At 43.4% G+C, this 21,623-nt stretch overlaps 3 protein-coding genes across 4 annotated transcripts; 2 read left to right on the forward strand and 1 right to left on the reverse strand.

Annotated features, from left to right (window-relative positions):
* The first annotated feature begins 3,226 nt into the window (after nt 1-3,226).
* Nucleotides 3,227-9,415, forward strand: serpinb1 (serpin peptidase inhibitor, clade B (ovalbumin), member 1). 2 transcript variants are annotated; one of them, XM_083940199.1, is made up of 7 exons: nt 3,227-3,476; nt 4,624-4,824; nt 7,111-7,248; nt 7,335-7,452; nt 7,538-7,680; nt 7,789-7,956; nt 8,865-9,415. In XM_083940199.1, exons 1-7 carry the CDS (start codon nt 3,306-3,308, stop codon nt 9,267-9,269), a joined length of 1,344 nt encoding a protein of 447 aa, XP_083796325.1. In that variant the 5' UTR covers nt 3,227-3,305; the 3' UTR covers nt 9,270-9,415. The 2 variants fall into 2 exon arrangements, with proteins under 2 accessions (XP_083796325.1, XP_083796326.1); XM_083940200.1 differs by having other exon boundaries at nt 4,630-4,824.
* A 923-nt stretch (nt 9,416-10,338) lies between these two features.
* LOC310945261 (GDP-L-fucose synthase-like) lies at nt 10,339-15,763 on the forward strand. The gene is made up of 10 exons (XM_083911303.1): nt 10,339-10,378; nt 11,971-12,131; nt 12,239-12,353; nt 12,459-12,587; nt 12,669-12,742; nt 12,849-12,982; nt 14,467-14,598; nt 14,681-14,760; nt 15,164-15,263; nt 15,405-15,763. Exons 2-10 carry the CDS (start codon nt 11,971-11,973, stop codon nt 15,458-15,460), a joined length of 981 nt encoding a protein of 326 aa, XP_083767429.1. The 5' UTR covers nt 10,339-10,378; the 3' UTR covers nt 15,461-15,763.
* A 423-nt stretch (nt 15,764-16,186) lies between these two features.
* On the reverse strand, nt 16,187-21,620 carry bmb (brambleberry; the record flags this gene model as incomplete). The annotated part of the gene is made up of 13 exons (XM_083940784.1): nt 21,528-21,620; nt 19,464-19,761; nt 19,087-19,215; nt 18,808-18,993; nt 18,486-18,708; nt 18,248-18,364; nt 17,982-18,161; nt 17,565-17,771; nt 17,332-17,482; nt 16,899-16,960; nt 16,654-16,781; nt 16,435-16,556; nt 16,187-16,316 (listed from the first exon to the last, which is right to left on the reverse strand). The coding sequence occupies exons 2-13, from the start codon at nt 19,737-19,739 to the stop codon at nt 16,187-16,189; spliced, it is 1,911 nt and encodes a 636-aa protein (XP_083796910.1). The 5' UTR covers nt 19,740-19,761; nt 21,528-21,620.
* Between the last annotated feature and the right edge of the window lie 3 nt (nt 21,621-21,623).

Consider the following 21,623-nt stretch of genomic DNA (forward strand, 5'->3'; position numbering starts at 1 on the left):
ACCGACCACAGCCCGTTTGAGAGAGGTGGGCTTTTGTAAAGCACGTTTGCACAAGTACGAGCACAAGCGTGCGCACGTGTACGAGCACGGGGCCTACGGCGGTTCTGACGTCATTTTGTGTGCGCCTGTTGGGACGTAGAAAAAAGAAGGAGGGACCATGCACGGACATTTAAAACAATGGCGGTGAAAGGTTCACGTTGGTGTGATGCGGAGGTGGAGTATTTACTGCAGATTTGGTCGATGAAAAGATTCAAAAACAGTCGACAAGACGCACAAAAACTCTGAGGTCTGTGGAAAGATTTGTAAACAAAGCGACACATCGCCATGACGTCATCAATGCGTGTGACGTGTTACGGCGTGATGACGTATAGGCAGCAAGAAGCATTCGCCGAGGCCCAGGTAGTGTGAGTACAAACGGGCCTGGAGGGGGGGACAAGTACCCTAAAGCACGGACACGGTACGGAGGAACAGTGTGAGTGCGCCCTGAGGCTCTTTATTCTTTGACCATTTTGCCTGATCTAAGTTAGGAAACTTATTTAACCACTGTGTAATAAAAACGTATTTCTTAGATATGGGGAAAAGTCTTGTTTTGTTTGTTACCAAGTATATTGGTAATAGACGTAAAAAACTTAATTTGTAAGGAAGAAAGAGGGAGGAGGACTTCTATAGTGGGACAGGGTTATGTAACAGAGAGGTCTGGAGTCCAAAGGTTGCCATTAATCAGAAATGTTTATCATGTTCCAGTGGTTGGCATGGCTACACTGTAAGCCAGCGTGACGGGTGGAGACAAGATATAATCTCCGCACAGTAAATCACACAGACACACCTTTCTACACACGGCGTGTTTCAAAAGAGCAACCTCTGCTCCTTCTTGGCTCGAGCTCACGTACGTAAATAAAAGTATTATTAGAATTTCTACCTCGAGCCAAAGTGAAAATGACACAGAGGAATATTAAAGGGATGAAATGATTCCTGATTTTCTGTTTTAAAGTGATGTTCAACAACCTGTTTGCATTATTCAGATAAGATGCATTTGTTCATCCACTGTGAAAATTAAATAATAGAACCTGCAGATGAACTTTCACGCGGCTCAGGATTCTGAGAAGATACCCAGACTATTAATAGTGTGGTGCACATGAAACTGTATTTTGTTTGTGAAACCTGAAGACCCCAAAATAAACCTCATAATCCGCACAGTGCACGTTGTCTCAGTCAGACACGAGACAGAATGAACCTCAGCTCCTGCAGTTATGAAAAAAAGTTGGTGTTAAACACGTGAGCAGTGGTGGTAGAAGTACTGAAACTAACAGTGTTGAAATGAAAGTAAAATTTTAAGTAACATTCAAAACTTTACTTGAGCAAAATAAAGCCTCAAAAGTAAAAGTTATCAATTATAATTATCGATGCATTAATGTGTTCACTTTAATGTTGCAGCTGTTTAATGTGAAGCTAATTTTAATTACTTTTGATACTGATCATCTCATCTTATCATCATCTTTATCTGCTTATCCGGGGTCGGGTCGCGGGGGCAGCAGCTTTAGCAGGGGACCCCAAACTTCCCTTTCCCGGGCCACATTAACCAGCTCTAACTGGGGGATCCTGAGGCGTTCCCAGGCCAGTGTGGAGATCTAATCTCTCCACCTGGTCCTGGGTCTTCCCCGAGGCCTCCTCCCAGCTGGACCTGCCTGGAACACCTCCCTAGGGAGGCGCCCAGGGTTCATCCTTACCAGATGATCCTGAACCACCTCAACTGGCTCCTTTCAACACAAAGGAGCAGCGGCTCTACTCCGAGTTCCTCACGGATGCTGAACTTCTCCCCCTCTCTCTAAGGGAGACTCCAGACCCCCTCCTGAGGAAACACATTTAGACCGCTTGTACCCGCGACCCCGTTCTTTCGGTCATGACCTTTTGATACTGCTGAACATTTTAATTTATAATAAAGCATCATGATTCAATAATTGATTATATGTTGTATTAATTAACTGAATCTAATTGGCTGTCAGGTAATTTATGGTGGAATAAAAAGTAAAAATGTTCCCCTGACTTGTAGTACAGTAGAAGTATACAGCAGTTTAAAATGCTGATATTCAAGAAGTCGGTCAAAGCAAGTACAGTGCTTTGTAACTTTCCACCTCTGTGTCTGAGAAACAGAAGAGATTTTGTCAAAATACTTCATAACGACACCAGAGATATACTTTTATTATTCATTTATCTAATGTTTTCACATTAGTGTAACAGGAGATCACAGGTGCAATATTTATTCATTCATCTTCAATCTTCAACCGCTTATGTCGGGGTCGCGGGGGGCTAAAGCCGATCCCATCTGACATCGGGCGTGAGGCGGGGTACACCCTGGACAGGACGCCAGTCTATCACAGGACACATAGAGACGAACAGAGACAGACAACCATTCACACCTACGGGTGATTTAGAGTCATCAATGAACCGAACACCTGCACATCTTTGGACTGTGGGAGGAAACCGGAGAACCCGGAGAAAACCCACGCAGACACGGGGAGAACATGCAAACTCCACACAGAAGGGGCCCAGGCCGGGATGCAAACCTGGAAAAATGGGACTAATATGATTGATTCTAAACTAAAGGTTTTATCCACTAACCACACACTTTAAAACGAACTAACATCTTTCAGAAAAACATGTTTTTGGTCTGCTTTTAAAATAAGACATGTTCATGTGCTGGGAACATGGGGGGAGGCAGAGTCACTCCCCTTCTGATGGACCACGAGGTGACCTTATTTCACAAAACATGGATGGGAGTGGTAATGTTTTTTTGGTTATTTGTTTTTAATTGTGTCGTAAATTATGTTTATGTTTGTCTTTTAAAGTGAAATTCCGGGGTAAAATCATCCCAGGGTCTATTTTTTTCCCGTGTAATATTCTAGATTCTACATATGCAACCTTTAAACTGTTTAATGCATAAATTAGATGTGAAATTGTGTGATTATTAAATAGTCATTAGTGTGGGATTGGGGGGGTTCTGCTGCTGGGGGGACTTAAGTTTGGACTCATGTTCCCTGGTTCCGGCCCTGCCTCCATCCATGCGCAGTCACCGGATAGAAAAACAAAAATCACATAATTTCAAGTTCTTAAAAATATTATATTTAAATGAATATCACGCCAAGTTTGTTTAAAGGTTGCGTAACTTTCCCCACAGCCCTGTATCAGCCGACGCGCTGTCTCCCTCAGTATAATGGCTGTATTTGTCACCGGTGCGTGACTTTATCGCGCAGTCACGCGTCCCACCCACCCACGCTTCACTCCCAACCTGTTTGTGTTCCGTATAAATGAGCCGCGGTGGGCCCCTGGGTGTAACCACTGCCCCCGCACGCTGCGTGTCCTCTCGCTTTGGGGGCTTTCTGCGGACTTTTGCGGCTCTTTGCGTTTTACTTTCACTTCTTCACACGGTGAGCGCGTGCCAGCGGAGCGTGCTTCAGTCGTCGCGAGTGGACGATCAGGTAATGTGATGTTATTATTGTTATTACGATGTAGCTAACAGGCCTGAAACTCACGCCATGGGGTATTTCACATCAGCTACTGTGGTATTTAAAGATGGTTGTGTGCGGGTTTATTTATTTCCGGGTACCTGAACGCAGATTACGCTCCAGGGAAAACTGATCCCAGTCAGAGACTGGGGAAATACAACATCTCATATGGACTTTGTTTATAAAACTGTCAGACTAAGTTACATTAGTCTTATTAAGTCTCTGCTGAAACCATCTACTTTATAAAAATGCTGAATTTCCTTCAAATGTGCCTTAGAATAAGTGGTTATAGTGGTGGTTGTGACATTAGAGGGTCATGGATGAGTCTCTAGGTGACCACCATGTCAGACTCAGAATCATCTTTATTGTCATTATACTCAGTACAATGACATTTCCTATGGCTTCCTCCCTTACACACAGCAAAATAATAAATACAATCAAAGTAGACAGCTTTTGGCAAACAGTGGGAAAACTGTGTTAATGTACAAAAATGCTTTAAAAAATGGTTAAAATGATATTTACAAAATGGTAGTTAGTTATAAGATAACATGCTGCAAGTGCAAGTAGATAATAAAATGATTTTTAGAAAAAACTACTAGTCTCTCACTGATGTGTGGGTGAAATGACACTGAACCTCATACATTTAATGATGTGTCGAGCTAACTGTATATGAATAATCTATAATTTTCAGTTTTTGTTATCTGTAAAGGCACTACAGATGTAAATGAACATTCTTGCTAACTACAGCATGTTTACACCTTATATTTTTTTATACAAATGTTCATTAACATGCTCTGTCCCTTTAATAAATATATAAATAAATAACAAAATGGGTGAAAAACAATTTAGGTGATAGGTTTCTTGAATAATTTGTATTCTAAGAGGCATATTTAGGTTTTCCGTACAGTGGTACTCTATAATAAATACATTAAAGTGTCTTGAGATAACTTTTGTCATGATTTAGCACTGGGTAGCAGGGTAACTAGTGGGTGTTGTCAGTTGTGAATGAATCCTGAAACTATGAAATATAATTTAGGGGGCTTTCTGTTTACATGTAAATCTGTCTGGAGTGTATTTTGCAAAATGGGATTTACTGTAATAAACGTTTTGCTCGTTACAGGAAAAGTGTACATCATCATCATCATCATCAGTCATGGCCGCCATCAGCAGCTCAAACACGGCCTTTGCCTTACACCTGTTCCGCGCTCTGAGCGAAGAGAATCCCACCGGGAACATGTTCATCTCCCCGCTGAGCATCAGCTCGGCCCTGGCTATGGTTTACCTGGGTGCCAAAGGAAACACCGCCGCTCAGATGGCACAGGTCAGACCTGCTTCTCCACGTCTAGCCCAGTTATAAAAAAAAAAAAGTAATGCACATGATGAAATTCAGTCATGCGTCTCGGTTTCCATAAAACATTTTGCAAGTTCATGAAGTTCAGGGTGTTTGCCCTTTAGGTGTGTTTGAAGACACACAGTGAAAGGTGTGTCTTCAGACAGGCGACGTCTAATGATACCTGTACTTTGACCTCAGTAAGCACCTCTGAAACGGTGCTGTTTGCTTAAAAGCAGAAGGTTGTAAAAAAAAAAAAAAAATGGAAGTTGTACATTGAGTTGCAGGTTCACTTCTTGAAACCGGTCGGCTATTTAAAGTACAGTAAGTCCTCAGAGCTTTGTACTACGTTGGGCAAGGCAAGTTTATTTGTATAGCACAATTCAACAACATGGTAATTCAAAGTGCTTTACATAAAACGTTCAAAGCATTGGGAAATAACACATAAAAGGCCATTTTAAACATATAAAAGATTGTTACAGTTACAGAAGTTACAGTGCAGTTACAGTTGCACTTGTTTTAGGATTAGCCACATGGTGCATTTTAATCTGCAGGGGCTCAGCAGGTTGATGATGAGTGAGTGAATGAATGAGTACACAAAACTGAGGAAAAACGTGAACCGTGATGTGATTGTTTGAGGGTTTTGATCTCATTCAGTCATAAGAGCATTACTGAAGCCCAGCCCTGACGCTGGTGATCAGGTCTGACTCTCAGTCGGCGTTCCCAAAGTTGTTGGATGGGGTTGACTCCTGGGGCATTCTCCAGAAGTAAGTCACACCAAACCATTTCTTTGTGCATCCCTGCACAAAACCAGGATCATAAACAGGAAACAGACTTCCCCAGACTGTTGACACAAAGTTGGAAGAGCACTTTTATAGTTGTATACTTTTGAAACAAGCTTTCCCTTATTTGGAACTAAGGGGCCTAGCTCATACCATACTTCTGGACATTACAATTGCAGACAACTAAAAGCCACATAAAGCTCATATAAATATATACAAATATATATATAAATGCATCACATCATGTACAGCATGGAGGCTTGATATCATGTAACCTGTAAATTTAACAGTAATACCTTCGATACATTAGAAGACTTTAAAATGATTAAAGTCTGACACCCTGACACATCTAAAGACAATGAGATTCTAGTCACGCACTATAAGATTTTGCTAAGACTAGGGATCTTGCTGGGTCACTATTTGCAAGACTAAAACTCCTGTTCAGTGGAAAATATTACACCAAAGTCCCTTTAAGAGATGTGACGTTTTAAAGACATACTTTACTCGTCTGTAAAACACTTAACATTAGAAACACGAGATAAAAGACGGCATGTGTTGAAAGTAGTCTTGTCAACTCGGCATCAGTTTAATCAATTAAGATAAACTGTATCTGGGAAAAACTTTACATTTTGGATTTTGTTGCCTTAACTTGTCAGCCTAAGTTTTAAGAAGATAAGTTGAGCGCCGGTGTTTGGATCAGCTACACACCAAATGAAACACAGACTTATAACATTGTCTTGTTCACTCCACAACACCACCAGTTCCTCCTTCTTTCCACAGTCCAGGATAAGCCAGACCTGCTCACGTACTTGAGTCCCCACCATGTTGAGTGTTTGCCAGGTTTTGTGGCTTCCTGTTTGGTGCTGGCGAAAACACACCCATTGCTTTTGACAATGTTCACGTCATTGAACTTCACTATTTGCATGAGCCAAGATTAAAGACTTACAATCATATTAAACACGTTTGATTTTATAGGGATGAGAATGGTAAATGGACTTGTACTTATAAAGCGCCTTTCTAGTCTTCTGACTACTCAAGGTGCTTTCACAGTGTTTGTCACATTCACCCGTTCACACAGACATTCACACTGATGGCAGTGGACATCTACAGACCATCTAATCTTACCATTCACACCACAGTTACACACCCATGCATGTGGACCGGGGGAGGTGGGGATCGAATTGCCGATCTCTCGACTGGACGACGACCCGCTCTGCCACTGAGCCGCAGTCGCCCCAGAACAAGACAGATTTCAGACAGCTCGCACTGAGTTTTATGACGACCTTAAACCAAACAATCTGCAAAACTCATGATTTTATTGTCTGTGAAAAGTAATTTGGCGTAAGGATAGCATAAGCTAAAGATCATTTTTAAATACGCTGTTGCCACTGTCCAATAATTAGCAGACATCTCACAAGCATTTAAAGTAGCGTAACTGGAGAACAGTTCTTTTGTGATCCCAGAATAAAGTCTGTTGCTCTAAATGTTCACACAGGCCCTCTCATTCAGCGCCGGTGAAGGCGTCCACGCAGACTTCCAGACTCTGAACGCTAACATCAACTCCCCATCTGCGTCATACATCCTGAAACTAGCCAACCGTCTTTACGGAGAAAACACTTCCAACTTCCTCCAGGTGAGTTCAGCTTCCACTTGTCACTCTTGTTTTGAATCAATAACTTTTTAGGGCTGAATTCACACGGTGTTATCGTCTCACTGCAGCAATTCCTCGACGCCACAGAGAAGTACTACCAGGCGGACCTGAAGGCTGTGGATTTTATCGGGTCTGCAGAGGCGTGCAGAGCGGAGATCAACGAGTGGGTGGAGCAGCAGACAGAAAGTGAGTCATCTTAATTGGACCCACTTGTTAACTTGTCCTCTGTGAATCAGTGTTTAACGTGTGCTTTGTCTGTATTTCCTCACAGATAAGATTAAAGATCTTCTGAAGCCAGGAACAGTCAGCACTATGACACGACTGGCTCTGGTTAATGCCATCTACTTCAAGGGGAACTGGATGAAACGTTTTGATGAGGCAAACACCAAAGAGATGCCCTTTAAAGTCTACCAGGTGACGCACGTAGATGTAGAGACAGGAAACCGTTTAACTCAGAGAGGAGTTTAACATCCTACTAACGTGATCCAATCACTTTGACCGTGTCTGTTTCTTGCATGTCAGAATGAGTCCAAGTCAGTCCAGATGATGTACCAGATGAGGAAGCTGCCCTTCAACTACATTCCCGAGCTCAGCCTGCAGATCCTGGAGCTGCCGTATGTGGATGAGGAGCTCAGCATGTTCATCCTGCTGCCTGAGGAGTCCGCAGACGACTCTGAACCTCTGCGGAAGGTACACAACCTAGAAGCACCTGAATACAAGGATGCAGTCTCGCATTGCCAGATGGGTCTGGCTACACCGCTTATCATTCTGGGATAAGGGGAAAAAGTGCTCTGGGTTGTTTGTAATAGGGCGCACTCACATTGTCCATTCGTACCGTGCCAAAGCACACTTCACGGCTAGAGTCTAGCTCGTTTGACCGGTGTGAGTACATCTGTACCGCACCCAGGCACGGTACACCTGCCGGCTGCGGCCCAGTTGAGAGAGGTGGGCTTTTGTAAAGCACGGATGAACATGTATGGGCACGAGCGTGCACACGTGTACGAGCATGAGCGCAAGTATTGACGCCAATCCTGAGATTATTTATATGCATCTGTTCCCCGCGACGGACATTTAAAAAGATGCCGCCGAACGGTTCGCAGTGGTTTTACTGCAGATTTTATAAAAATAAAATATTCAAAAACAGTCAGACAAAATGAATCTGGAGGGGTGATGACGTATAAGCAAGAAGCAATTGATCCGCGGCCCAGATCAGTTCAAGTAACGTGAGTGAAAGTGGGCCCGGGGAGAAGAGTGAGGGGGGACATACAGCCTAATGCACGGGGCACGGTACCAATGGAAAGTGTGAGTGCGCCCTTAATCGTCTTGTGCGGAGCTAAGCAGCTGCCTCGGTATGTGCAGGCAGCCAGCTCAGGAGAGCCTGTATTTATTAATTAAAAAGACCTATTTAAATAGGAATGTGTCTATAACTTTCATATCGCCACACTTGCTCAATCCAGGTGGCGGTATGTTTCTTAATGATATACATCGTTACACATTAAATCATTGTTTAGCAAAACAAAGGCACGGTTACTGACGATGGTGACATCCTCTTAATATAAATGTGAGCTTGAGGTCTAATACAGTGTGTTCTGTTCCAGCTGGAGAGCTCGCTAACACGGGAGAAGCTGGACGAATGGACCAACAGGGAAAACATGGAAGTCTTAGACGTCCACGTTCACCTGCCCAAGTTCAAGCTGGAGGAGGACTACGAGCTGAACGGGCCTCTGGCCAAACTGGGCATGACGGACGTGTTCTGTGGGGCGAAGGCCGACCTGTCCGGCATGAACGGCGAAGGAGGACTCTTCCTGTCGACGGTGGCACACAAGGCCTTCGTGGAGGTGAACGAGGAGGGCACGGAGGCGGCCGCAGCCACAGCGGGCATGGTGGCGTTCTGCATGTTCAGGGAGGAGCACGTCACAGCGGACCACCCCTTCCTCTTCTTCATCAGGCACAATAAGACCAAGTCCATCCTCTTCCTCGGCAGGTTCTCGTCTCCTCAGTAGACGGATCCAGCAGAGGAAGAGTCGGGCCCATTCAAATAAAAACTAAATGTGCAAAATCCTTTCAATGAAGGCTTGATTTTCTGTGACGTTTTGAATTGAAGAACTGTATTTTCTGTCGGTCTTTGCACTGAAATCATAGATGTTTTGGGGTGAATGAATGTGTTTTAATGCTGGAGTGAACATAAGTGAAATAAAGCACAGTTTGGGGTTTTAACGTTGTTAATATGGAGACAATCATCATTTTATTAGGACAATACCTCTTCACCAGGTTAGATACAAAGGTGGAGAGAAACATGTTTTGCTTTGTGCTCATGCAGTACATTTCAAAAATCAAATATGATATAAATCGAAACCATATTTTAGAATTTTTAAATATAGAAAAAGCATAAAAAATGAACTTAAATGGTGTAGTATGTGCAACTGCTTTATTTATAAATCTGCAATATATTTTTTACTATAAATCCTGACAGTTGTTTCTCCTTTTACAGTAATAACTGATAATAATAACCTGCAAAACGTGTTTTTTTGACACAATTATTACTAATTAATATTATTTATGGGTGACAGGAAAAGTTTTAGATCTACCTGCAAAAACGGGTTTTTTTTGTCTTTTTTAACCTGCAGACGTGTTTTTTTAAAATTATTTTTTAACCTGCAAACGTGTTTTTTTGTTTTCTTTTTTTTTTTACCTGCAAACGTGTTTTTTGTCTTTTTTTAACCTGCAAAACGTGTTTATTTTATTTATTTTTTTAACCTGCAAAACGTGTTTTTGTTTTGTTTTGTGTGTGACGTGTTAAATTCCTGAAGCGTCAATTACCGGAAGTCCTGTATGTACTTATAAAAGTAAAAGTTAGAAATCCCATCAAATCAATCCAAACACCGTAAGATAAATGTTTAATACATTAAAACTTTAGATCCAAATGCACATTTAATGTATTTACACTTTAAGAACAATTTGAACAATCCAAGAAGTGTATTTGAGGCTTTAAAAACTTTATTTTGAAGGTTTGAACCGGAAGCGGAGCTCTACATTCTTCCGCCGGTTTCTTCTTCGTGTGTGTGTTTGAGTGTAGACAGCTAACGGATGAGAAACAACTACTTTATAAACGGTAATTGTTGACTTTAACGGTGTTTTACGGCTCTAAAAGGGGCGGGAATGAAAGAGTAGTTGCTTTATTCACTCTCGACACAGTTGTCACGTTCAGATTAAGTTTATATTTTTATTTTTACCGAAGCTAACATCAACTTTGGCGACAACATTAGCTTGTGTGGCTGCTTTTAACACTGTTGTCATCTTTAATGAGCAACAACAACAAGCCTGTCCTGTTAATACCTGGATATAGAGGTGTGTTAGCTATAACAGCTTAGACACTGTTAGTTATTTAACTTTTATACAGTTTGCTGTTAAAGCTCTTCCCCATTTAAAAGCTCTCTGTTTTGCTTGGTAATAATATTATAAATTTAGACGTTTTTTAAAGCAATTTGTTGTATTCTAGCTGTAAACTGAGAGTACACGTTAGTATATGTTTATTTATTTCAAGTCATATCATTATATTTAGGTTATTCAACAACAGCATCATTACATATTTTATATATTTTCATATTGTACAGCCCTAAAACCTATGCTTTCACAGTAGCTTCCCCATGGTTTCTTCACCAATTTGAGCGTGTTGTTTTTAAAGGTTTGAAACTAAATTAAGTTATGGTTTAATTAAATTCAATTTTATTTATAATGCCAAATCATAACAAAAGTTATCTCTGGACACTTTACAGAGTAGGTAAAGACCACACTCTATGACTTATTCATGATTTACACAGACCCAACAATTCCCCCGTAGAGTACGGTGGCGTTGAAAACCTTCACTATAACAGACAGGAACGTCAGACAGACCCAGCTCTGTGGAGGACGCACATCTGTCTGCACCGGAGAGAGGAAGAGAAGGAGAGAGAGAGAGAGAAAAGACGCACAGAGAGAGACAAAGACAGAGACAGACACACTTCCAGTAACTATAATAATATCTATAGTAAGGCAAGGCAACTTTATTTGTATGGTACTTTTCATGCACAAGGCAGACTCAAAGTGCAAAGTTTTGAAACACTTAGGTGCTCCGCAGTCATCCAACTACTCTTACACAAAGTTAAAAAAAAAATATGGTTTATACTGTATGTCTTTCTTTATCATTGATAAAAACGCGGGATATCTTTACATCTTTATCTTCACATAGTAATGTGAATATGACTTATATGTTATGTTATGGCAGTTAATACAGCACAATAGTAGAAACAAGCACACCACCATCAGCAGAGACCTGCGAGACGACAAAGCACAATCAACTCCGGGGATACGTGATATAAAACAGAAAAATTAAGATATTCACACTAGAGTTACTTCCTTCTGTAGACAGTTGTCATGAAACATGCATTTGGTTTATAGCACAATAACATCTACTTTAATGTGATGACCTGGCACTGCTGGCGAACCCCACAGCACATCACCTACAACCTCATTAACACTTGGTGGTTAAACGAAACATCCCAGCAGCACAGAGGCCTGATGGGGAACAGGAAGTAGCATTCACTGTACTGTTTACATACAGAGCCTCACTGAGCCTCACTATACTGTATGCTAACCCTTGTATCTTGTTGTGTTTGTATTATTCTTGAGTCCCATTAAGTATATTTTGTGTCTTGCTTTGTCCAGATGAACTGTCAGGACGATCGTCACACTGCTCCGTTGAGGGTGTTGGTGACAGGAGGCTCCGGCTTGGTGGGCAGGGCCATACAGCATGTGGTCAAAGAAGAGGGGGGAGCCCATGATGGGGAAGAATGGGTTTTCCTCTCATCCAAAGATGCCAACCTCATGTGAGAGCATACTTCATTTGTCTACCACCACTATGCAAACACATGTTTTCGAGACTCTCTCTCTCTCTCCACTTTCCTCATTCTGTGTTATTGTGCGCTCTTTTCAGGAACATGGAGGAGACGCGAGCGGCGTTCGAAAAACACCGACCAACCCACGTCATTCACCTGGCTGCTATGGTTGGGGGTCTTTTCAAGAACATGAAGTACAACCTGGACTTTTGGGTATGAGGATGTTGCACTTCTGCTGTCACTCCCAACTAGCACAGATTCTTGGACACGTGTGGGTCGACTTGTTTTTGTTGCTACTGATGTCTCTCTCCCCTCCAGAGAAACAATATCTACATCAATGATAACGTGCTGCAGGCAGCGCATGAAGTCGGCGCGGTCAAGGTGGTTTCCTGCTTGTCTACCTGCATCTTCCCTGATAAGACCACCTACCCCATCGATGAGACCATGGTAAAAGGCCTCGATATGTGCTTTCCTATGCTTGTATCAGCAAATTGGTAAACGGCAACTAACTTTGCTTCTTTGCCTCAGATCCATAACGGTCCACCTCACGAGTCCAACTTCGGCTACGCCTATGCAAAGAGGATGATTGATGTTCATAACAGGTGGGAGCTCAGTTGTTGGTTTTGGACTCTAGTATGTTTAGGAAATTCACACACAAATTACTATTATTATTGCATGTCTGTAAAAATGTGTGTGTGTGTTTTACAGGGCGTATTTCCAGCAGCATGGGCGTTGCTACACAGCTGTCATTCCCACTAATGTGTTTGGTCCCCATGACAACTTCAGCATTGAGGATGGTCATGTGCTGCCAGGCCTCATACACAAAGCTTACATTGCTCAAAGTAAGTCACATATTTTCCTACATGATCTCGTAAGGATGCACAGATCTAATTTTGACTTCTTGATGCAACACCTGAACTCTTTTTTCATAAGTACACATCACTGTTTATAAAGTGTAGAACAAGTGGCAACTTTCATACTTTCATTATTTTTAGGTGTCTGCAAGTTTTAAGTATTTTTCTTTGGAAATTTCACATAAAAATGTGTAAAAGCCACTCGGCCTATAGTATCTAGATATTTTGGGGTTGTGAACTCACATAATCACAAATTGTACAAACCAGATAAATCTGTCATTTTAACTGCCTTCTATTACCGAGTCTACCAGAAGTCATAACTGTATTTTTTATCCAATTCTAAGCCACATTTTTACAATGCACTTTAGATTTTGAACTCTATATTTTAACTGGATTAAAGATTTGAGTCACTGGACGTCTGGATCTGAAGTTCTCAGAGAAACAAGCCGAGCAAACATCAGCAGCAGCTCGGGTCGTCAGTGGAGGGGCAGCGAGCCGAACAGGGTTGGACGTGAAACTGCTTTATTCAGTGTTTTTACTGGGTTTTAATCCCCAGATCTGTTTAAGAGAGAAGACCTCTGCAGTAAAAAAAACATCTGAGCAATGAACACTGAAGGAAGCCTGAGAAACTGACTCTGATGAAAACAACAACTCCCATGATCCCACGCTGCATCACAACATCAAATAACTATTTTGTTATTGTTTTGATTAAGAGACCCATAGCAGCAGAAAACGACTCCATTCTGTGTATTTAAGATGGAGCAGCGGGGGCGGTGTTACAGTCGCTCTGCCGCACTGTTGTGACGAAAAGAGAGCTGAGCCGGAAGGCAAAGCTCTCGATCTACCGGTCAATCTTCGTTCCTACCCTCACCTGTGGTCATGAAAGCTGGGTCATGGCCGAAAGAACGAGGTCACGGGTACAAGAGGCCGAAACGTGTTTCCTTAGGAGGGGGGCTGGAGTCTCCCTTAGAGAAAGGGGGAGAAGTTCAGCATCCGTGAGGAACTCGGAGTAGAGCCGCTGCTCCTTTGCGTTGAAAGGAGCCAGTTGAGGTGGTTCAGGATCATCTGGTAAGGATGCCCCCTGGGCGCCTCCCTAGAGAGGTGTTCCAGGCACGTCCAGCTGGGAGGAGGCCTCGGGGAAGACCCAGGACCAGGTGGAGAGATTAGATCTCCACACTGGCCTGGGAACGCCTCGGGATCCCCAAGTTAGAGCTGGTTAATGTGGCCCGGGAAAGGGAAGTTTGGGGTCCCCTGCTAAAGCTGCTGCCCCCCCGACCCGACCCCGGATAAGAGGCTGAAGATGAGATGAGATGTGACCTAACCATTAATTTAAAAACTGGGACAAGGATATTTAATGTAAGACCAGTACCAGTGCTGATACTTATTCTGTGCAATGGACTAGCAGGGTACAGTGGAGATACATGGAACTATATAAATCTCATGTGTGTGTGTGTGTGTGTGTGTCCCATTAGAGGAGGGGAAGCCCCTGGTGGTCTGGGGCTCCGGCACTCCCAGAAGACAGTTCATTTACTCGTTGGACTTGGCTCGTCTCTTCCTGTGGGTGTTGAGAGAGTATCCGGAGGTCGATCCAATCATTCTCTCCGGTGAGTCATCATACACTGATCACTGACGGTGAAAGCTAAATTGAATTTGTAGTAATGCCTGTGTCGTGTCCGCTGGTTCCAGTTGGAGAGGAAGATGAAGTGTCCATCAAAGAAGCAGCAGAGGCTGTTGTGCAAGCACTGGACTTTAAAGGAGAAGTGGTAGTATCCTTTTAATCATGCTAAGTCAACGATGTCATCATAGCAGTTTCTCTTTCTCTCTTTAAAACTTTCTCTTGGTTCAGACTTCAGCAAGCAAATCATGTTTCTGTTGTTTTTTGCTTGTTCTTGCACACAGAGACCAAGGTTTAAGTGATCAATGTTCAGAGCACATTGTACATTTACATAGTTCATCCCATCTTATATATTTTTAATGTTTTTTTATTCTCAAAATACTAAATTACAAAAACTTAAAAGCTGCATTTTCTTCACTGACTAAATCTACATTAACTCTAATACTCCTTCCACTGTTACTCTGACTTAGAATTAGCCTTTGTAATTAAAGTGTTTATTCAAAGTATTTCTAATTATCAGTTTCCATGGGGTTTCCTTGACCTTTGACCTCTAGTTTGACACCAGTAAAGCAGACGGCCAGTTCAAAAAGACAGCCAGCAACGCAAAGCTGCACCACTACCAACCAGACTTCACCTTCACACCCTTCAAACAAGGTGGGGCTGACTTATTGGTTGTTAAGGTTCCTGAACATTACCAGATACCAACGCCATCAGCGCAGACAATTTAAAAAATGTTATGAACATGACAAGAAGTACGTTCTGATTGCTTCTGATTCTTCTCGCTCTCACTCGCAGCTTTAAAGGAAACCTGCGATTGGTTTGTTGCCAACTACGACTCAGCACGGAAGTGAAAACTCTGCTTAACAAGTTGGTGCAAAGTCCACGGATCCGTGACTCGCTCTGTCGGAAGAGAAGGCGGAGAGGGCTGGAAGAAACCGCAGGCTGCTCATGTGCAAAAGGTAGATGGCTGTTAGTGAATCACGTTGCTCAGTGAGCTGGACTGAATGTCTCACTTTGAAGTCTGCAGCATGAAACCGTTACGCTGTGAATGTTGACGAGTATTCATCTTTGAAAGCTATTTGATCACTGAATCATTTTTGAAGGGTTTATTTAATGAACAGAACAAAGGTTATGGTATGTGCCCTTTACGTGGTGGCGTGGGTGTTTTTTACTCAGTATATTTGCACTGAGCAAAATAAATGTTTTATAATATCTGAAGTGTCTTGCCTATATCTTTTTAAGACTATGCCACAGGCTGAGGTGCTAATATTTGAGAATTTTGTAGGGTTTTTATATTTAACTTGAAGCTAAAATATAAAAACGACTGCTTTGTTTGAACACGTAGATTCATAAGTAAAGAAATAATTTATTGACTTAAAAACGTACAGCAGGAGTACAGTGGCATCACAGTAACGGTTAAGTTTCTGGCAGAGGAGGCCCTCGAGCAAAGGAAGACTGCTCTGTTTGAATACACACACACATAGGTACAGGAATGAAGTGTTAAAAGAAAATAAAAAGTTAAGAACATGGAAATAAAAATACATTAAAAACATCCGTAGTCTAAAAAAGTGCAGTGCTCATCTGGCAACGTAAGACGTGTGCCCTCCTTCGTGGACTCGGCAGTACTCCAGTCCTGGCACGGCTCTCTTCTTGCAGGCCTTACCCGTCTTTGTGACTCCGTTGCACAGCTGACGGCCCGATAGAGAGCTGCCGCAGGTAAGGGAAAACAGTCATGAGCGATTTATTGTAAAGGACGTCCTAATCTAAACATATTTTAATAATATAGGTGAGTTTCAGGTGTGATCAGAGAGTGTAGAACCCAGACCTGTTGCTGACTACTGACGGAGCGGGACTCGCACTTCGTGAGTCGTTCACGAAATCGCGAGAGTCGTTCGCGGCATCGAAAATGCCTCCCAGGTTCCTTGGGGGGATGTCAGCAGCCAGAGCCTACAAAATAACACAGCAACAGTTATGATGACAGTGCGTGAGGTACTTGAAATGGATCTGCCATTATCCTTTAATGACATTCAGTGGATCTGCTCACCGGTGAGAACGCCGGCTGTGGTACGAGCCTGGGAGAGGAGTGATTGGGGGTGCCGGTAATGGGTGTAAACCTGGACCCTGGCATTGGCTTCCTGTGAGGGGGAGACACTGCCGAAAAGCCAAAGTTACCTGCATGCAAAGACACGAGTGAGAGCAAATGTGAGTAGCTGGATCCAGTAAGGTGTCGTTTTTCAGAACAGAATTATTTTAAAATATATTTTACTACATACAATATATGTTTCAAACCTGATAGGACGCTCTCCTGAATCGACAGGTCGTCTTGCTCCATGAAGCAGTCAGTTTCATCTCTGGGGGACAAAAGGAATAAGACAGACTACAGATAAATACAATTCTTTAAATCCTGCACTGCAGAAGTTATGAATCAGGAACTGCATCAAACTGCATGTACAATAGCTCATTTGAAAATAGTACAATAGGACAAATAGGCCTGTTTGTCTTCAGTAGAGCTTAAACAATTGCAACTTTTAAGCAGAAATACCTTCATACAAGTATGTTCTGCTTTATCGTTGTACATGAAATACCTTTTGGACCACTGGGTTCTGCACAGCGCAATTTTAACTCTTTTCGGACATTTTACAATGTGGTCCTGAAAAAGTGTCCCTATCAGACGAGTTGAGATGAAAACTGGTTTTATGTAATCAACTCTGCAGAGACTCACTTCTGCGGTGTAGAGGACGGTGGATATGAGGGCGGGCAGGAGGAAAGTGGCTTCTGTGGCCCCACAATTTGACACGGGACCAGTGGCAGTGGGGCGGCGGGCTTTCCTCTCGTCTGGACGCACGCCAACAACTGACTGACAAACCAGTGACCTGCAGATATGAAACAACATGACAAATGCATACGAGGATACAGGGGACATTGTATTTGCCTTGTAAGCAGCTCCGCTTGTACCCATAGAGAGAATGAGCAGCAGCAGGCTGAGGCCGGTGAGATCCAGCGCCGGCTGCTGGTTGACCTCGGCCACTGCGTTCAGAGGCACGGTGAGCAGCAGCATGGCTCGGGAGAAACCCGGACAACGCAGGAACGTCAACAGGACTGCACACAGGACAAAGTAGCCTGTATGGGCAATACACACCCACATGGCTGACAGGCTCAAACCTGGAATCACAAGAAGCACAAGAGCGGGAAAAAAAACAATCAATCATAAAATCTTAGCCATATTTAAGGAGATCTCACAGACAACAGAGGAGGATGTGATCATGCTAAAAGGTTGACTGTGGGGTCCATTAACACAACGCTTTCAAAAACCCTTCCTAGTATCTTCCTTTACTCCACAGTGAAAACAATGGTGTGTGTTTAATGTCCCACCTGCCCAGCCGAGGTATCCCTGGATCATGTGAAGCCGCTCCTCGATGCGGCTCTGCATGTTATCCAGGTAGTGCAGCGTGGCTCCCAGCGTGCCGTTCATGCGCTCCAGTTTGCTCATCAGGTCGCTGTAGTACTGGGAGGTCTGGTCCTGGTACTGCAGAAACTCCAACATACTGTGGTCTGATCGGCCACAGGGGAAAGACGTTTGAGAAAAGACTAAAATGGTGCGGTGAACTTAGATTTGCGATTGCTCCTGTCGTGATTACCAATCTTCTGGTGGATATCCTGAGCTTGATGTCTGACGTCTGCGAGGTCCTTAACAATCGCCCTGTGGCTGTCCTGCACCTCCGAGCCTTGGATCTGCAGATGCTCGCTCACATTCTCTAGAAAAGGAGGACAGGCAGGAGAATTAGCTGGGTAATAAACACACAGCCGCTCTAATTCTGTGCCAAAAATAACAAATGCTGAGTATTTTACAGTGTAAAGCTACATGAAAGCTCTCACCCATTTTCCGTGTGATGCCCTGAATGAGCTGGGCCACCAGTTCCTGTCCAGAGGCGATGAGGGCTTTTTCCTGACCCAGGCGCTCCAGGTTGTCCCTCAGTGAGCTCTCCATTTGGCCCTGGCCCTCATACAGTTTCCCCTGTTGGGCCTGCAGAGCGCTGTGACCGTCCAGCAGCTTGTCCAAGGAGGCTGCAGTCAGTTCCTTCAGCTCCAGCTGGCCCTCCTGTTAGAAAACATCACGAGCAAAGTTAAAATCAACCCACGCACTTATCCTTTCACTGCACACTGTGTGAATGAAGGTGGAAGATACCCAGAGATCTACCTTCAGGTCCTTCATTGCATCTAGCTGGCTCGTGGCCGTGGAGATCAGAGCATTGACGGTGTGCTCTGCTCGCCGCCGGAAGAGCAGCTGGCGAGTGGCGTAGCAAACGGAGCGCGCCCTGTTGCTCACTATGTGGTAAGCGTTCCACGTGTCCGAATCCATGTCTGCTGTGCACTCTTTTATAGTCTGAAACATCAAAATGGGATTTAAAGAGAGCCCAACAAAGACCAAAAACACCTTTTTTTTAATATACAAAATACGGATAGCTTCAGATTTTACCATTTCCTCTGTACATGGGTACGTCCGACGCCCCTCGCTCTCTGATTGGCAGTTAAACAGCAGAACTCCGAGCTTGGCCAGCTGCTCCTCGGGGAGCTTTTCACAGCTCGCCTTCAGCTGGGCGACCACCTACAACGGAGCACAGCGCTTTAGTCACATGTCAAGGACAGACCAGTGGCAGTGTCCGGTCTGATGGAAAGATCTGAGGATGAGTGTTTCTCTAATTTAATTCGTAATTGCCTTTTTAATCCCCAAAAATCCCATGACAGACCAGGTTGTCATGGGATTTTTGAGTCCACCACATTTTTTAAAACATGAGGATGTTCTGCTCTTTAATTGAATTGGATGAAGCCCGTTAGAAAGACCCTGGAGTTTACCCTGTAGTGGCAGCCGTCTAACGGGCTGAGCTCCATCTGCTTTGCCTCAGCCAAAAACTTCTCATCTGCAGTCGTCATCTCAAACCGAGCGTCCTTTTCCAGAAGTGCTGGGACCGCTGCTGCTGCTGCTGCTGCTGCTGCTGCAGGTGGTTCTGGTGATGCCGGTGGTGCCGCCGCCCCCTTCAGCCAGTCAAACAGCCCGCTGACTGCAGGACACTGACAGGCCAGCAAGCTGATCACCAGGAAGTACAGGTGGCGGATCAGGAGAGGAGCCATGTCTGGAAGAGGGGAGTGCACTCTGTAATGGAGAGATTTACGACATTAAATAACAGCGACAAAAGGAATAAATCCATTATGTAGTTATATTAATTTGTAGCTCAGACAGTTCACATGTTTCACTGTATGATGGTCACGTGTCTGTGAAATCAACCACAGAGCGACATCGTCTGTGTAAAGTTGATCAGCTTCTCATGATTTATTTCTCCCAAAAAAGAAAAGCAAACAAAGAAATTGTGGCTCCAGCTACGTCTCTCGCTCATAGATGCTTTGGTAAAAACATAAAAATCAAACACAGGCCACCCAGATGCATGCTGGTCCTATACCTCCTTACCTGTATAAGGCAGGTGCTCACAGTGTTACTCAGTTCACAGACAAAACGAAAATACCACTGCAATAACTAAATATGAGAAACAAGAAAGTAATCAACTAGCAAAAATATAAATCAGAACAAAACAACAATCTAGAAAAATCAAAGCCTGTGAATGTTCTCATGTGTCCAGGTCGTCGTTATCCTCAAAGCAATTTCAGTCAAAAGCAACTGGACTTGGTTATTTGTCTAGGAAAACGTTTCACCTCTCATCCAAGAGGCTTCATCAGTTCATGTACGCATCTGACCAGGCTGAGACTGGACCAGGACCAGGACCAGGCTGAGACTGGACCAGGACCAGGACCAGGACCAGGCTGGGACTGGACCAACTAGCTGGTGTGAGATCCAGGTATTTAACCTCTCACAAGGCCGATGATGTCACTGAGACCCTTTGTGCTCCACGTGCCAACGACCGGCCTTGTAAGAGGTTAAATACCTGGATCTCACACCAGCTAGTTGGTCCAGTCCCAGCCTGGTCCTGATCCAGGTCCTGTTCTAGTCCCAGCCTGGTCAGTTTCTTGGATGAGAGGTGAAACGTCTTCCTAGACAAATAACCAAGTCCAGTTGCTTTGGACTGAAATTGCTTTGAGGATAGAAAAATCAAACAATAATAAATACAACTAGTTCCTACATGGGCCAAGTCTTGAGATATGAGGCCGATGTTTGGGGCAATTACTCGCCTTTAGTCCTGCATGAATGCGGTATTTTCCTCTTCATTCTTTCTTTTTTACTACTATTTATAATATTTCACCAAATTTCTGGTGACTCTCGCTTCTCTCTATTGAGGGAAACTGCAGAGATTGTGTCGTACAACTCATTAGGGACTTTATAGTCTTCAAATCTACTATATGAGAGTTTACATACAATTTATAAATAAATAATTTAAATAATAATAATTATGCCCACTCTACAGCATCTCTGACACCTGATTCACCTTTAACTTGCAGGAGAAGGTGCAATAACCCTTAAATGTCGCTAGATGGCGACAACAGCAGAACATACATGTTTGAATGACTGTTTAACTAAATGTATGTTATGCAGCATTCTGGATGTGGTTTCTATTAATGTGTCCATGCGAAGTGGGCAGAACTTTGTGCATGATGATGATGACACAATTATTATGGTATCATCATAATAATGCGTTCATGTTTAAATGAAAAGCCCACCGAGTCTTGCCCAGGCATGTCTGCTCTGCTGCAGACACAGCACCTGCTCCAGACCTCATCCGTACCTCATCCGTGCCTCACTCACTCACTCACTCACGTTTGTTACAGCGACAGAAGCATTGAGTAAAATACCCAAACATATAATTATCATAATCATAAACAGGTTTCTGCCAAGTTTGGTTACATATTCAAAGACTTTCACACACTTTGCAATAAAAAACAATGAAAAGCACAGAGTTAAATCCTGTCTACCTGTTTAATTCTGCAGGTCCTCGCTGGTGCTGGTGCTGGTGCTGGAGCTGGAGCTGGTGCTGGTGCTGGTGCTGGTGCTGGTGCTGGAGCTGGAGC

The sequence above is a fragment of the Echiichthys vipera genome, assembly GCF_963691815.1.
Source record: "Echiichthys vipera genome assembly, chromosome: 3".
NCBI classification, from domain to species: domain Eukaryota; kingdom Metazoa; phylum Chordata; class Actinopteri; order Perciformes; family Trachinidae; genus Echiichthys; species Echiichthys vipera.